Raw genomic sequence first — 15,186 nt, 5'->3', positions numbered from 1 at the left:
TCCAAGATAATAAATGAAGGGATTAAAGACATTAGTAGCCCTAAATAAAATACAAGTGGAAATAAAGAACCAGGAGAAAGAAAGTGAAAGTTTCATACAGGTCAAAATGAAATCAAATTGCTTTTCTAAACTGGTGTGTGTCCATGATTTAACTTTCTTCAAGTTAGATTTACTGCTAAAACTATTTTGTTTCCAATCAAAAATAGTCCAGACATATCTGTTTTGTTTAATGCTTCTAAATTGTTGGAAACATTCCTCTGTTAGAATATTGTTTTCCCATAGTCCTTAGCAATACAGTATATGGTAAGCCTGTGTTAGTATACAGAAACCCAGGCATTGTTAGGCTTGCAAAAAGAGATATATTTTTAAAGTTGTATATAATATACATGAAGCATCATCACATTTTTTTTCAAAATTTAAGGCTACGATTCCTTTGTAAATAATATATAGCAAATCTCCCCAAATGTAGGATTTAGTTAATACCATGCATTTTCCAGAAACTAAAGTCCCAAATGTTCCACCGGACGCTTGTAGCGTGTTAGCTGTGTGGACCACCGGACAATGTCTGGGGACTGCCATCTCTGGGAGCCACCAATGTATTCGCAAAGTCTGCCCTCTGTCTGAAACCACCATGGCTGTGACAAGAATTGTGATATTAAGTTTCTTCCTTTGGGAAGGATACAGAGCAATACATCAACAACACTCCACACCTGACTTCAACCTTTCAGAGACCCCAGCCCCCACCCAAGTTCCCCTTTCAGGGTGAAGAAAATACACCAAATGAATGAGCCAATGAAAGCCTGTAAGGCAAGACAAATCGTCAGCTCTCACCTCGACTTCTCAAAGCAAACTCGCTCCGTGGAGGAAAAAGAAAAAAAAAAAGCCATTTCCCTTTGAGGCATTACAGAAAAGCTGGTCAAGGGGATTGTCATGACTCCTCCTGAACCTAGAAGCTCCCAGGTTGAGCCCCCATCTGCCAGGAGCCCTCCATCATCACCTGTCCTGTGTGCACTAAGTCTTCCCTGGTAACCTTCCCAGCTCACCCAAAGCCTGAGCTGCCAGCAGATAAAAGTTTTCACGCTGGGAGACATAACCACCCCACTGAGCCGCATGTAAACTTTCCCTTGCCCTTTTGATTTACTTACTTTTTTCTCAGCGAAAACAAATGCAAATAAAAGGGAACCTACTGATTCCAAATGAGTTTGTGTAACCGTCCCGGCTAGCCATTCCTGGTCCCTCTGACCTTCCCATGACAGTCCACAAAAGGCAACGTTTCCTCTCGGCCACCCAGAGATGCTTCACAGTGCCGAAAAGCAGGATGAAAGAGCAGGCATGGGGAGATATTTTTATCCATTTCAAAAAAAAAAGAGAGCGAAAGAGAGAAGGGGGGGTGTGTGTAGGAAAAAGGCCAGGAAGGTACAGGGCAGATTCTGGGCGGAGAAGGGAGAAGTTGCGGTACTTACATGCTTGAGGCCGGAGAGGACTGGCTGGCGTGGAATGTCTGCCCCTCAGGTGTTGCCAGTTGCTGATGACTCGTTGCTCAGCTCCTCCGGCACCAGCTGACAGTCCCCTGTCTGTGTCTCTTTGTGACTAAGGACACAGTACTCCCAACCTATAAATAGATCCGGACTCCGTGATTGATATAACAGGCAGCTGACAAAAAAAAAAAAAAAAAATTTCCCACAACCATAACCAGGTCTTAAACAAACCAGCAAAAAGCTGTAGACTTTCAACTCCACTGAGCCCCAAGCAGACTCCACAGTCACTGCTGATGGCCCTGGAAAGAGGGGAAGAAAAATATACAATAAAAGGGAGGAGGAACTGATGGGAGGATAAAACAAGGGGGAAAGTGTGAAAGACAGTTACTTCTCTGGGGGTGGAGCAGTCACTTGGGGTCACAGGAGAGCCAGTGACTGATGGCCTGCAGACAGAGCAAGGGGAGGAGCCAGGCCAGGAGGTCCTGACCCCCGTGAAGAAGAGGCCCCAGATCCTGAGCCCCGTGGCTCTGTCAGGACTGGAGTCCAAGTCCTGACTTGGGAGCATTCGTCAGTGCAAGTGCTTTCCACGAAAGTTTCCATTCCTCCTGCCAGATCAGGGGAATGGAGGGAACAGACAGAGCTTCTCTAACTCAGGGGCCAGGCAGGCTTTTCAGGGGACCCGCAGAAGGCTCCTGGAGGGTCAGGGCTTGGGATGGAGTCAGCAGTCACAGTGCCTGGTGAGGCAGGGTCCAGTGGGCACGGGAGCAGGGGATGGCATTCCCAACGAAAGAATTGCCCAAGGTTGAAAGGCTTTGGGGGTCTCTACTTTCTCCAGAAATATTTCCTAGGAGACTAAATTGTCTGGAAAAGTTTCTTCTTGGGGAAAGTAGCCCCAGTCTTTGGGCTACTGAAGGGTCTCTAAGAAACACTGCCTGCCCCAGTTTCTGCAAAGGTGGGACAGCCTCCTTGGGGCAGGCCAGCCCAACTCTGAAAGCTGAGCCATGAAGCAGTTTCCAGAAGATGAAAGAGTCGTGGAGAAATGACAGAAGTACGGGCTGTCCAACAACTAACGAGATGAGCTCCTGAACACCTGGGGAAACCTAGCCTGCCACCTGGAGACACACCTGCTTTGGTCATACGGGGCCATCTGCCTGGATGATCTGGTTACTTGGGCACACTGCTAGGGTGGAATTTCAGGTCACATTCCCCCTTCTACAAGGGTCATGGGACCAGACCCCTGCTGGCGTGGTGAGGGATAGGTACTTTATAATCCTTAAAACTTTCTGATCCCCAATTTTGAAAACTAAAGTTGCATTTCCTCTTCATGTTAGACCTAATCCTAACTGTCCAGGTTAACAGAAACTGTGAGGATGGGGCGGTACCCAAGCTGTTGAAGTGAAAGCCTAATTAATACGCAGAAGCTCAAACATTCCATGAGTAGCCTGCCACTGGAATATAAACTCCGAGAGAGACCACGTGACTGTCTTATCCACCATTGAGTCCCTTGTGTTACTGTGATACCTGACACATAGTAAGACTTTCTTGAGTATGGATTGACTGACTGATTGAATGAATGAATGAATGAATGAGTGAGTGAATGAATGAGTGATGCCTAAGATACCTACCATTTGAGTCACTCCTTTAGACTAACACATTCTCTCTAGAATTGTCTGTATTATGAGCATGCCCCATAGAAAGGGAAAGAATTGGGAATGGGACTTCAGGCAGCTATAGACTGAGTAACCCATCATTTATCCATAGTTTCACCTGAGAACCACTGTGCTCTCAGTACCAGGCCAGTGTGGCCAGCAATCAGGCTTGAGCTCACACTGGTTGTCTGTGAGTTTGGTTGCTAGGAAGGCGGATAACACTGCCAAGAGGGCTCGATTTCCCATACCGATGACAGGGGTGCGATCACTTTCGTACTGGTTCCCCGTTCGCCACCAGGCTCCTTTTTAGGGGAATATCTTTCTCTGCTGCTGCACACTGAGGATTCCCCTTCATTATTTGCTTTCTCGTAAAATTCTCCAGGGGCGCCCATTCGGATTCTCCCTGACCCCTCCCTGGTTCCTGCCAGAGATTATGCAAGAGTCTTTCTGTGGCTGCAGCCTCTCCTCGAGCTTCCCCAGCCACTAACACGGTGTCTGGTCTATAGGAAGAGTTCTTGGTGAACAGGTTGAAACAAGCCACCCCTCCTAGAAGGCACCGCCCTTAGAAAGCCCTTGTGGAACCTTGATTTGGGCATTTTACCTCTGGGCCGATCTGCCCGCCCTAAGTATCCTGGTATCCCGGAAGACTTGAGTATCCCACCTTGAGCCTACCATTCAGCAGCTGCCCAGAACATGGCTTTTAAAAAGTGACTAAAGTTAGTCACAAAACAGTCACCGGGGTGTGAAATACCATATGGGGACTATAATCAATGATGTTGAAAAGACTATGCAGGGTGTCAGATGGGTACTAGACTTATCGGGGGGATCACTTCATAGATTATATAAATGCCTAACCAGTGCGCTGTACACCTGAAACTAGTATAAAGTAATATTGAATGTCAACTATAATTATATGATTATATATAGAGAGAATATATATATGTATATATGTGTGTATATATATATTCACAGATTGTAAAGTACAGCATAGGGAATAGAGTCGATGGTATTGCAACAGCTTTATACAATGTCAGATGGGTAGTAGACTTGGGGGGTTATCACTTTGCGAGGGGTGTAAATGTCTCATCATTATGTTGTTTTGTCCACCTGAAACTAATAATAAAATAAAATATTTTAAGAAGTGACCCAAGTATCACTGCATCCTCAATTATTTAACCTATTATTCTCTGAAATTAGGAGCACTACCTCCTCCTTCAGGGGTGACTTCAACTCTCGGACTTCTTGAGTTTTCTGTGCTAACGTTGTTTTTTAAGCATGCAACGTATACTTTTCTAAATCATTGTAAAATACACATACCACATAGGTCCTCATTTTAACCATTTTACAGTGTGCAATTCGGTGGCATTTAATACACTCACAATGATATGCAACCATCCCCACTATCTAGTTCTAGAACATGTTCATCGGCTCAAAAGGAGAAACTGGACCCGTGAAGCAGCCACTTCCTATTTCCCCTTCTCCCCAGCGCCTAGCAATCACTAATCTGCTTTCTGTCTCTATGGATTTGCCTAGCCTGGACATTTCATATCAATGGACTCAGACAATACGTGTCCTCCTCCTGACCTTTTAACCCCAGGTGTCTGCGCTGTAGAAACAAGGAGCCTGACCATTTTGCGGCACTTCTTGTTTTCTGTGGTCCACTGGCCCTCATCTGTGTGCCTCCACCCCCATTCTCGCCCACGTGTCTTGGGGTGAGCCCCTGACCTAAAGATTTGATGACTATTTGTGAGCACCCCCTCCATGCCAGCTGCTTTGCATGGGTTTCCTTGTGACGCCCTCACTGCCAACTCATGGGGAGTATTATTACTCCTCTGTAGTAGTTTGCTAGGGCAGCCATAACAAACCACCACAACTGGGGGGCTTATCACGACAGACATGTATTGTCTCACAGTTCTGGAAGCTAGAAGTCCAAGATCAAGCTGTCGGCAGGGTCGGTTTCCCTGAGGGCTTTGAGGGAGAATCCTTTCCAGGCCTTTCTCGTTGCTTCTGGTGCTTTGCAGGCAATCTTTGGCATGCCGTGGATTGCAGAAGCATCATCCCAACCTCTGTCTTCATGCTCCGCTGGCGTTCTCCCTGTGTGTGTGTCTACCTCTGTGCCCCCAATTCCCCCTTTTGTAAGGCCGCAGTCATCCTGGATTAGGACCCACCTTAATGACCTCTTCTTAAGTTGATCATCTGAAAAGACCCTCTTTCCAAATAAGGTCACATTCACAGGTGCTGGGAATTAGCACTTCAACCTCATTTTGGGGGGATACAATTCAACCACAACATCCCCTTTTTATAGAAGCAGCAGCGAAAAGTTCAGGAAGTTTTACACTCCGTATGAGACAGAGCTGAGTGAGTGTCACCATGAAAAAGACACAGGCAGAGGAAGGTGAGGTCCTGGCAGCCTCTCTGTGCTGTGGGGACACTGGCTCCTGCACTGGCTCGGTGCCACTGGACTCCATTTGGCTTATTCCAGTGTCATTAGTGCCGGCACATCAAGGTGACTTTCTACTGTTTACAAGGGCCACTGAAGGAACAGTCATTCCTGCCCCCACCGGCTTATCAACTCACTTACCTTTCTGAGTTCCCTAACAGACTGCAGCTGGGAGGGGTGGGCAGGGACCCGCAGCCCAGGGAGGGCCTGCATTCATTTTATCTGGAAAGAAAAATCTATCTGCTTGGGAATAGACCTAAATACAACACATCGGTGCAGCTAGGCCATTAATCATCTTCCACAGGGACACCGGGAGCAGCCATTGTGGGCACTGGCTTTACACACAGGGCCAGGTGGAGCCAGGGACACTGCTGGCTCTTACCTCCGGAGGGCATTCCACAGGGATTGGGGTGGGGGTAAAGTAACACAGTTGGAGACCGGAGACATCTTGCATGGGAGGAGGAAGAGGGAGGGGCAGGGAGTCCCACCCATCCTAAGTGGTTGGGCCTAAAAGGAAGGTGCTCCCACTGAAGCAAATACCACCCCACTCCCACTCGATGCAAAACATCTCTTGACCAGGAACCCACTTAGCCAGGAAACTGCCAGGCCCAGCAGTCTGACACATGCCCGCCGCCCCCTCAGGGGGATCCTACACTCTTCTTGCAGGAAGGGGAGGTGCTGGGGTAGAGGAATAGCAGGAGACCTAAGGCAGAGCCAAGTCAACAACTCAAAGGCTCTCAGACCCCCAGGTCCAATTTCATACACATTCTTTTACCCCTAGACTGACTCTATCCTGCTGCCCTACCAGCCTATATGGCGTCCCATAAGCAAGCTGTCCCTGCGGGGTGCATCCCTAGCTCTCCTGTCTTCCCTCTCTCTTACCTAATTTCTGCTCATTCTTCGCAGTCCAGCTCACGTATGACGTCTTACCTGTCCGTTCCCTGCCCGCCAGGGGCCGACTGCAGCTCTCCCCACCATCAAGACAGCTCACATGTACTGTGACCCTACCATCTCCCACTTTGCCTTGAGTTGTGTGCTGTCTTCTCAGGTGTATTTGCCTCATGCTACAACAAAGCAGTCATAATGGAAATAAGTCCCCGCGTACTGAGCACCTACTGTGTGCCAGCGTCTTGGTAAAGCAGCTGATCTCCATTGCCTTATTTAATCCTTACAACTGCCCTAATGGGCAGCGATTATTTTTCCCCATTCGTCATCCAGGAAACACAGTCAGAGGGGAAGCAACTTGCCCGAGGTTACAGTGGGTAAGTGGTAGAGTCGCGATTTGGACCCACATCTGTCGGACATGAAAGCTGTGATCCCAGCTACCGTTTAACCATCTCTCTATGGCCCCCACCTGCGTGGCTCTCTATGGTCCAGGGGATAAAATCCAAGTCCTTGGCCTCGCTCTCACCTATATTTAATCAGTCTAGTCAGCAATCCTGGTCAGCTCATCGGGCCCTGTGTGGTGGAGCTGCTTCTCTACAACACTGCATTCTCTTTCACACCTCCCCCCAGAACACACCATTTGGCCTTCAAAACCCAGCTCCAACGTCGCCTCCTTTGGAAGCCTTTCCCTAGGTCAGCCCCACCTTTCTCTGTACTCCTATAGGATTGTGTGACACGCTCTGACATAGCCCTTATCATATAGTATTCTATATATTTGTTCCCATATTGGACTCCATCCCTGGGGTGTAGCTCCTGGAGGATGAGGACTTGCTTTTGTCGTGTTTATACCAGCCTCTGCCCACTGTACACCAGTGCCTACCCCAGGTCCTGACATTGACACCGTTACCAATAAATGTGTATTGAATGGACAAATGAAAGCTAACCAATTAGGGAACATACAGTAAGTGGGTGAAGAGGGAAGTAAGAAGTCAATATAGGATGAGTGGGAAATGGTCCCCAGGGCTGCTGGTTGAGCAGACTGTGCACTGCACAATTCCAGGAGGCACCATTCATGTGTTGGTCCTAGGACCACACAGGTCACCACCTGGGTGGCAGCCCCATAAAAACAACAGACCTAGGAAGGCTTAGACCCTTTTCCAGGAAAAGAAAGAAAGAAAGAAAGAGAGAGAGAGAGAGAGAGAGAGAGAGAGAGAGAGAGAGAGAGAGAGAGAGAAAGAAAGAGGGAGGGAGGGAGGGAGGGAGGGAGGGAGGGAGGGAGGGAGGGAGGGAGAGAGGGAGAGAGGGAGAAAGAAAGAAAGAAAGAAAGAAAGAAAGAAAGAAAGGAAGGAAGGAAGGAAGGAAGGAAGGAAGGAAGGAAGGAAGGAAGGAAGGGCGAGCCACTTAACATGAGTTGGAAGGGACTGTGGGAAAAGGGAGCACAGAAGAGAGTTACAGACGAGGAGCCTGAGCAGGGTTGGCAGACAGGATTGGTTGCCTTCCCTACAGTCTTCTCTCACTGCTGAGCCTGCCACCTACTGCAGAGGCTGAAAATGCCACTGGTTTTCCCAGCCTCCCTTACAGTTAGAGGTTGTCATGTGTCCCAGTTAGATGAGACTTAAGGGGGAATGGGGGAGAATGGACATTTGGGTGCTATTTTTCTCCCATGATCAAGAGAGAGGGAGACCGGGGAGAAATGCTGCAGAAGTCACCTTGGAACCATGAAGAAAGAAGCTTGGAGAAGAAAAGCCAGAATGCAGAGGGTGGCAGAGCACAAGGAGGGAAAAGGCATGAGGGCCTTGATGGTATCGGTGACCCGCTGAACCAAAGCCAACCCTGGAGTACGCAGTCCTTCTTGTCATAGAAAATGCAGTCTTAATGGCTTCAATCACTATGCGTTATTTTTCTGTTACTTATATCCCAAAGCATTCTAACTGATGTACTGGGGTGGGGGGGATACTGGGGGCGGGGAATGCAAGTTGGGAGCCAGCCAATTAATGTCAACTGGATGTGAACGAGTCGAAAAGCCTTGAGACCTCACCAGTTAAGAAGCCCTAAATGAAAACACCGGCAGAATAATGTTAACGGTGTGAATTCGATTTCATATTTTTGGTTATTTCATTTCTCTCTGACTTAAGTATGCTAAATTGGCACTATCCCCCCGTAACTTTAATCCAAACCCTTCCCCACCCAAATGATTAGTCTTTAGACCAGAAAAACAAACGAACAAACAAAAAAAACCCCTCTGTATCTTGGTAGCACTTTACAGAATGATTTTCCATTAGTTAAGTCACACTAGCCCTCAGGTAGATGGGACCAGGGGGAGGAAAGTGACGGGCCAAGGGCCAAGTGACGACAATGAGGGTGACCCCGGTTCTCTAAATCAGTCGAGCCATGTGAGTGAGTTTCTCGGAGAGCAACTTTAGCAGCTGAGCACTTAGTACGCACCGGGCACTGTGCTAAGCACGTGGCATATGTATGTTAATTCATCTGATCTTCTCAGCAACCCTATGAAGTGGAGATGCCGTTCTCATCCCCATTTTACAGATGAGGAAACCAAGGAAGAGGGCGGTCCCGTAACAGTTCTGCCTTCAAAGAGGCAGAGCTGGAAGATGAACCACGTCAGCCCCGCTCCAGACCTACACCTCCTCCACAGCCTGCTCAAGGGCAGTGGCAAAGCCTTCCTGAAAAGAAAAGAAAGCGCCTCTGTGTGTATGAATCCGAGTCCCTCCAGAGAAAACCCTACAGCCTGGGAAGGAGCTAAGCAGCCATCCATCTCGGTGGTTTTTTAATAAGGGTTCTGCCGCCCGTCCTTCTGCTGGCTAACCCCAAGACCCAAACTTTCCTAATTGGGCTTCCCTCCCAGCGCGGACACCAGGGGTGGGGGGAGGGGTGGAATCACCATCACCTCCACAAGAACTACATGAGGCTTACTTAATAAATAACCTGGAACTCCACAATCTTTCCCCGTAGATTGCTTGGTATTTGCCTTCAGTAAATTCAGAAGTAATTAAATTACCGTGCAACCAGCCTGCAAATCTCAGGAAAAGACCTGAACTAAAGTAAGGCCTTACTAATTCAGACAAATGAGTGGAGGTATGGGGGAAAACCAAAAGGAACTGTGGCTTTCCTTTGAAAAGAAACACATTTTTCACATTTCGAGTATGTACACTAAATCACACTAAACATTAATAGCGGCGGAATGGAGTTCTTGCTGAGCTTGTGTGAATGAATAAATAAAACTAATTTTAATTAGCATATTCCTTGTATACAAATATCTTCTATTAATACTCTTTTGAGAGCTTGTTGTTTGAAGGTTAAACATTTATTCATTCATCTAACGGGCATCATGGAGAATCATTATTGAGAATCTATAATGTGTTACTATGTGCTCTGTGCCAGAAGCTGAGGATAAAGAGATGAACAAACTTCAGAGGATGCCTTGAAAACATCTCTATATGCAAGCCCATGAACTGTGATATAATATGCTAAGATTTATTAGAAATATATAAGCAATGTACTGAGTGACCATCATCTATGGAACTGAATCTCCCTAAGAGGATGTAGAAGAAGAAGGCTTCACAGGGAAGGTGATATTTGAGCTGGGTTTTGAAGGATGAATAAGAGTCTGCCAGGAGAGAAAAGGTGAGAGACAAGGGTGGACCAGGGGCCCAGAGATGACGCTCCCAGGGGCTACTCATCATTCATTCAGATGAGTGATGGCTCATGTGTCACACATTGTGAATTCTTGGAGTAGAAGTTTTCAAATAGATGATTTGAAGCAGAACACATTTTAAATACAGAAATGCTTTTAACACAGAAAAATGCAAAAGGTAATAAATACCCATGTACTTGCCACGAAAATGAACAAATGTTAACCTTATGTCATTAGCTACAAGTGTGATTTTTTTTTTTTTTTTTTTAAGAAACACAATTTTACATCAAGACATTGACACCACTTGTCAGAGGTTCTGTCCCCTCCTCTGATGGCCCCTTTCACAACCACCCTCTCTAGAGCAGGCCCCTCTCCTTTCCTCTCTGTTGGCGGCCTCTGCTGATTTCCCTTCTAGCATCTCCCACAACTTGAGGTCACCTTATTGATTTGTTGATCTGGCCCCCACTGTAAGGTCATCTCTGTAAAAGAGATATTGGGAATGTCTTATTTACCATGGGACCTCCGTGCCTGACATATATTAGGTGCTCAACAAACATTTGTAGAAGATAGGAAAGGGGGAAGGGAAGAAAAGAAGTAAGGAGAGAAAGCTTAGAGGTTGGTATGAACTTCTCTAGGAGACAGAAACATTGTCTCCAACTGAAGGGAATATAGCAGAAGAAGGAGCAGCGATTCCATTTAATTCTACAAATATTTCTGGAGCACCTCCGATCTACAAGGCTTAGTGGGAGGCCCAGGACAGGCCTTGCCCCCAAGGAATACCAAATGCTCCTAGAAGCCGGCCCAAGGGTGGGGTGGGTTTGGGATGCGTCTGGTGGATTTGTTAAGTCTAGTAGAGGTCAGGCCCCTAAGTCTGGAGAAAGGGTGTCAAAGCCTTTGTCAGTCAGCTCGGAGCAGAGGTGGCTGGGCTTGTGGCAGGTCTGCCGCGGGACTAGAACTGCACCTTGTAACCAAGGAGACTGAGCAAGGTGAAAGGGTTACAGGCAAATAAAAGAAATTGACATTCAGGCAAGGTGACAAGTTACACATTAAACCATGGAATGGGAGAGGGCCAGACCTCCCCCACGGCAGATCCCCAGAGACTTGACTTTGTGTTCACAAAGAAGAAAGTCTCTCCCTTTCAGACATTATTAACATTTCCCTTCCTGGTACTTCTGAGGATGAGGCTTTGGGCGGGGTGTGTGAGGACTTGGTAGAGAAGAGAGGCCAACCCTGGCCCGTTATCCTGCTAACTGCCCTTCTCTGCCCAGCCACTGATACCATTCATTAAATGGGTATTTATTGAGCACCGACCAGAGCTAAGGACCAGGGTTACAGAGATGAACAAGTTTTCTTAAGAAGGTAAACATAAAAAGACAAGATATAAAACAACAGAAAAAACACTAAGGCAGAAATAGAACCAAGTCTTTGGAGGCTCAGAGGATTTGAGTCAAGTTGTTGAAAGAGAGTTTATCAGGAGGTGGATTATTTGAGCTGGGTTTTGAAGCCTGAAGAGGAGCTTGCCAGGAATTAAAGGCAGGCAAGAGTAGTTTTCCAGGCAGACAAACAAAAAGCATAAAAGACCCCTGTATCCCTGGAGAAGAAGGAGGCGGGAGGCGGAGGTCCCTGTGCCTAAAACGCTTAGCCTTGTCTGACAGGCCCTTTCTTGTCATTCAGATCTCAGCTTCATGGTCACCTCCTCCTGGCCACCCACCTGTTAGAGTGTCTGTAATTTAACTTAAAAGACCCCAGCATGTAAGTGTAATATTATGTATGTACAACCTAGGTTAAGCTATAACCCATGGGCTGCAAGCATTTTAATCAAGAATGCACAGTGTAGGGTGAGGGTTGGTAAGTAGCCAGGAGGCCCATGGTCAGAACGTCTGGTATTTGTGTCTAGATCAACAGGCAACACTTGGCTAAGTAGCACCGTGAACGTCAGAAATGGATTTTTATTGGTAAATTAGAAATGAGTTTTCCGGTAAAATCTTCAAGATCTGTGTGAGAGGTCACTATGGGTGCCCCCCCCACCCACCCATATCCCCTCTGATCATCTGGGTTCACTTGCATCTGGGGTGGCCAGTGTCCTGGCTGCCTCCCTCAAGCATCTGTGTCTTTTCTCTTTTCTGCCTCACTGTTTTCTCCACTACCGTTGAAGCTTGCTCTGCTAAAAGCAGGTTCAACCAGGAGAGTTAATGCCTCCAGGGGCAATGCTCAACCAATAGGAGACGAGAGTCATCAGATAAATACCCCACTCTCCCAGGCCTTTGGTGCAAAGATTCTGACATTTATTCTACATGGTCCCTTAGGTGGTCCTCAGGGGGCTTAAGGTCCGACTATTCACAGCAGTCACTCTCTCCTTAGCAATCCCTTTGCTAACTTTTCTCTCTTCCGTTTCACTTTTCCAACTTTCTCACTTGTGCTTCCTGAAATCATCTTCCAAATAAAATAGCTGTATCCAAGGTTTTGTCTCAGACTATGCTTCTGGAGAACCCACACTAAGATAATAGCTGGGCTAGCTAAAATGTTCTGGAAACATTCTCTCTCCCTTGTATGCATGGAGTGTAAGAAGTCAGTGGAATCTACAGGTTTTACCCATTGGGGTGATGCTCTCAGTCAAATCCCAAGTGGTTCTATCATCAACCAGCTGTGGGTTCTGGAAGATTCTGGTTGCTCATGAGCTTTCAGGATAGTAAGAATCCTGCCTCTTGGTGTTTGTTGGAGCACTTAAAAGAGAGCTGGGATTTCCTTGAGCCTATATAACAGGTGTAAGAGCTGGTTTGGTGCTTACCTTCTGGTAGAAGTTTAGGTCGTGAGTGTCTCGATGAGGGTGAAATTTGGTCTACAATTTCTTCTCTTACGACATGGCTGTGAAATTGCTAATAGTCATCCTCTTCAAACTACTTTAGCTACTCCTATTAACACCGAGAAGAACCTAGGAGTTGTCATTGAGCAAACTGGCTAGTTCAGTTTACAATACCACTTGGTAGTCACCCACTAGCATTCACATAATTAAAGTAAAACTTTAATTCCCCTAATGACACTTACTGTGTTTTTACATATTATTCTTTTTATTTATCTGTTGTTTGTTTTCTGTCTCCAAATCCTCTCCATTCCCAGCCTTGATGAAAGGTAAGCTCAGTGTCTTCTTTGTCTGTCTCCCCAGCACACACAACAATGCCTGGCACTTAAGAGATGCTCAACAAATGTTCTGTTAAATGTTGAAGAGGGACAGTAGCTACAGCGGAGGCCAAATTGGAGGGCCTTGTATTCTAAAAAAGGCAGATGGAGTATTAACTTTCAAGCTTGTGATTCTTAGGCTGTGGGGGTCATGGACACCTCTGAGAATCTGAAAAAAGCTTTGAGCCACTGCCTTTCCCATAAAAAAGCACACATAATGATACAGCTAAAATTGTACCTGTGATTTCAGGAAACATATAGACCCCCAGGTTCAAAATTCCTGCTTCTAGCCATGTACAAGCTAGAAAGGCTTTAAAGGAGACACATGAAAAATCCAGCTTTGTTTTTTAAGATGTGGACTCTAGTGGTCACATAATGGTGGGAAAAAAGAGAGAGTAGGAGGCAGCGAGACCAGCAGAAAACCCTAAGATAGTCCAAGAGGAAGAGGATGTGGGTATAGATTTAGGCAGCACTAAGGAATGGGAAGGAATGGGGACTTGGAGGACACATTTCTGAACTAGAATGTATAAGATTTGATCATTGACTACTTGATGGAGATGAGGGGAAAGAGGTGAGGCAGTTGTGAGAGTCTGGCCTGGGACCCTGCTGGCCGATGATAACCTGAACCAAGGCAGAGATGTGTGTGTCCCTCCCTGCAGTGAGGGGAAGTGAAAGCGGGACCTTCAGGGCTGAGTCATAACTGCAGACTTTGGTCTCCCCTCAGGCTGCCCTGCAATTCCTGAGAAATAGCCTAAACCAAAGGTTCAGAGAGGCAGGGAGAAGGAACCCGCTTCCTCTGTTTCTTAAGGGGCCACCTTCCCTTGCACTAGTTCCTCCCACCCCTTTCTCTGAAACTTTGTTGGAGGAGATAACTCTTTGGTATTGAAATGCAAGTAAAATATAGAAGTCAGGATAACTAGATCAGAAGCCTTAGCTCTTCCTGGACACCTGTGGCCTCAGGCAGTCTGGCTCACACCACATAGTTATCGTTGAACTGTCTGTGCTCTTTACGGAGGCAGCAAACCCCACGTGTGCACTGGACCCCAGTCTGTTTCACCCATTCAGGGACATTATTCCTGCAATCCTCCCCTCTTTCTTTTGCATCATCAATTTTCGACCTCCATTGGGCTATTTCCACCATCACAGCAAAGGTGTTATTGTTTCTCCAATTTCAAACAACTCTCTCTGACCCCTCTTCCCAATGCAGCTTCTGCCCCCTTCTTTGTCAGTTTCATTGCAAAGTTTCTTGAAAGAGTTGTCCATAATTACTGTCTATATAATTTCCCTTCTGCTAGTCTCTCTTGAATCCATATATAACAGGCTCTCCTTCCTACCACGACACCAAAAGGCCCTTATCAGAATCACCGATTGCCTCCACATCATGAAATCCAGCGACCAGTTACCCATCGTTACCTAAGGGCTTCTCTGCAACACGCTTGACACAGCTGGTCACTCCTGGACATCCCACTCTTCTCATTTTCCTGATCTGTCTCTGGACGTTCCCCCTAGTCTCCTTTGCTGGGTTTTCCTCATCTGCTGGACCTTTAAATGTTGGAGGAGACTGGGTATCAGTCTTGATCCTCACCTCTTCTCTACCTCCATCTCTCTCTTGGGGATATCTTCAGGTCTCATAGCTTTAAATATTAGCTGTACGCTGATGCCTCCTAAATTTATATGTGCAGCCCAGGCCTCTCCCTTGAATTTCATAGTTTTTGTCCAACCATCCAATTCCGCTTGAATGTTGGTAGACATTTCTAGCTATCATGTCAAAAGTAGAGCTTCTGCAATCCCCCTTCCTGCCTCTACAAAGCCATTGTTCTCATCTTAATAAATGAGTTTTCCATTCTTCCAATTGCTCAGACCAAAATCCTTGGAGTATCTTGACCCTGTTTCTCACCCTGTATC

General features: G+C 46.6%; 1 protein-coding gene across 2 annotated transcripts in view; it reads right to left on the bottom strand.

Annotated features, from left to right (window-relative positions):
* Positions 1 to 1,609, bottom strand: part of ESRRB (estrogen related receptor beta) — a 168,133-nt gene extending 166,524 nt beyond the window's left edge. Inside the window, exon 1 of one of the 2 annotated variants that reach the window (XM_019733676.3) lies at positions 1,464 to 1,609. In XM_019733676.3, the coding sequence (XP_019589235.1) occupies positions 1,464 to 1,465 (2 nt within the window). In that variant the 5' untranslated portion in view covers positions 1,466 to 1,609. Of the gene's footprint in view, positions 1 to 1,187; positions 1,323 to 1,463 lie in introns of those variants that run through there. The other variant, XM_074327178.2, reaches the window with a different exon arrangement.
* Between the last annotated feature and the right edge of the window lie 13,577 nt (positions 1,610 to 15,186).

This window comes from Rhinolophus sinicus, chromosome 3 (genome assembly GCF_057876585.1).
Source record: "Rhinolophus sinicus isolate RSI-liver-muscle chromosome 3, RSI-T2T, whole genome shotgun sequence".
Lineage (NCBI taxonomy): Eukaryota > Metazoa > Chordata > Mammalia > Chiroptera > Rhinolophidae > Rhinolophus > Rhinolophus sinicus.
Note: the sequence above shows the minus strand (reverse complement) of the source record. Positions and strands in the feature narration are given on the sequence as shown.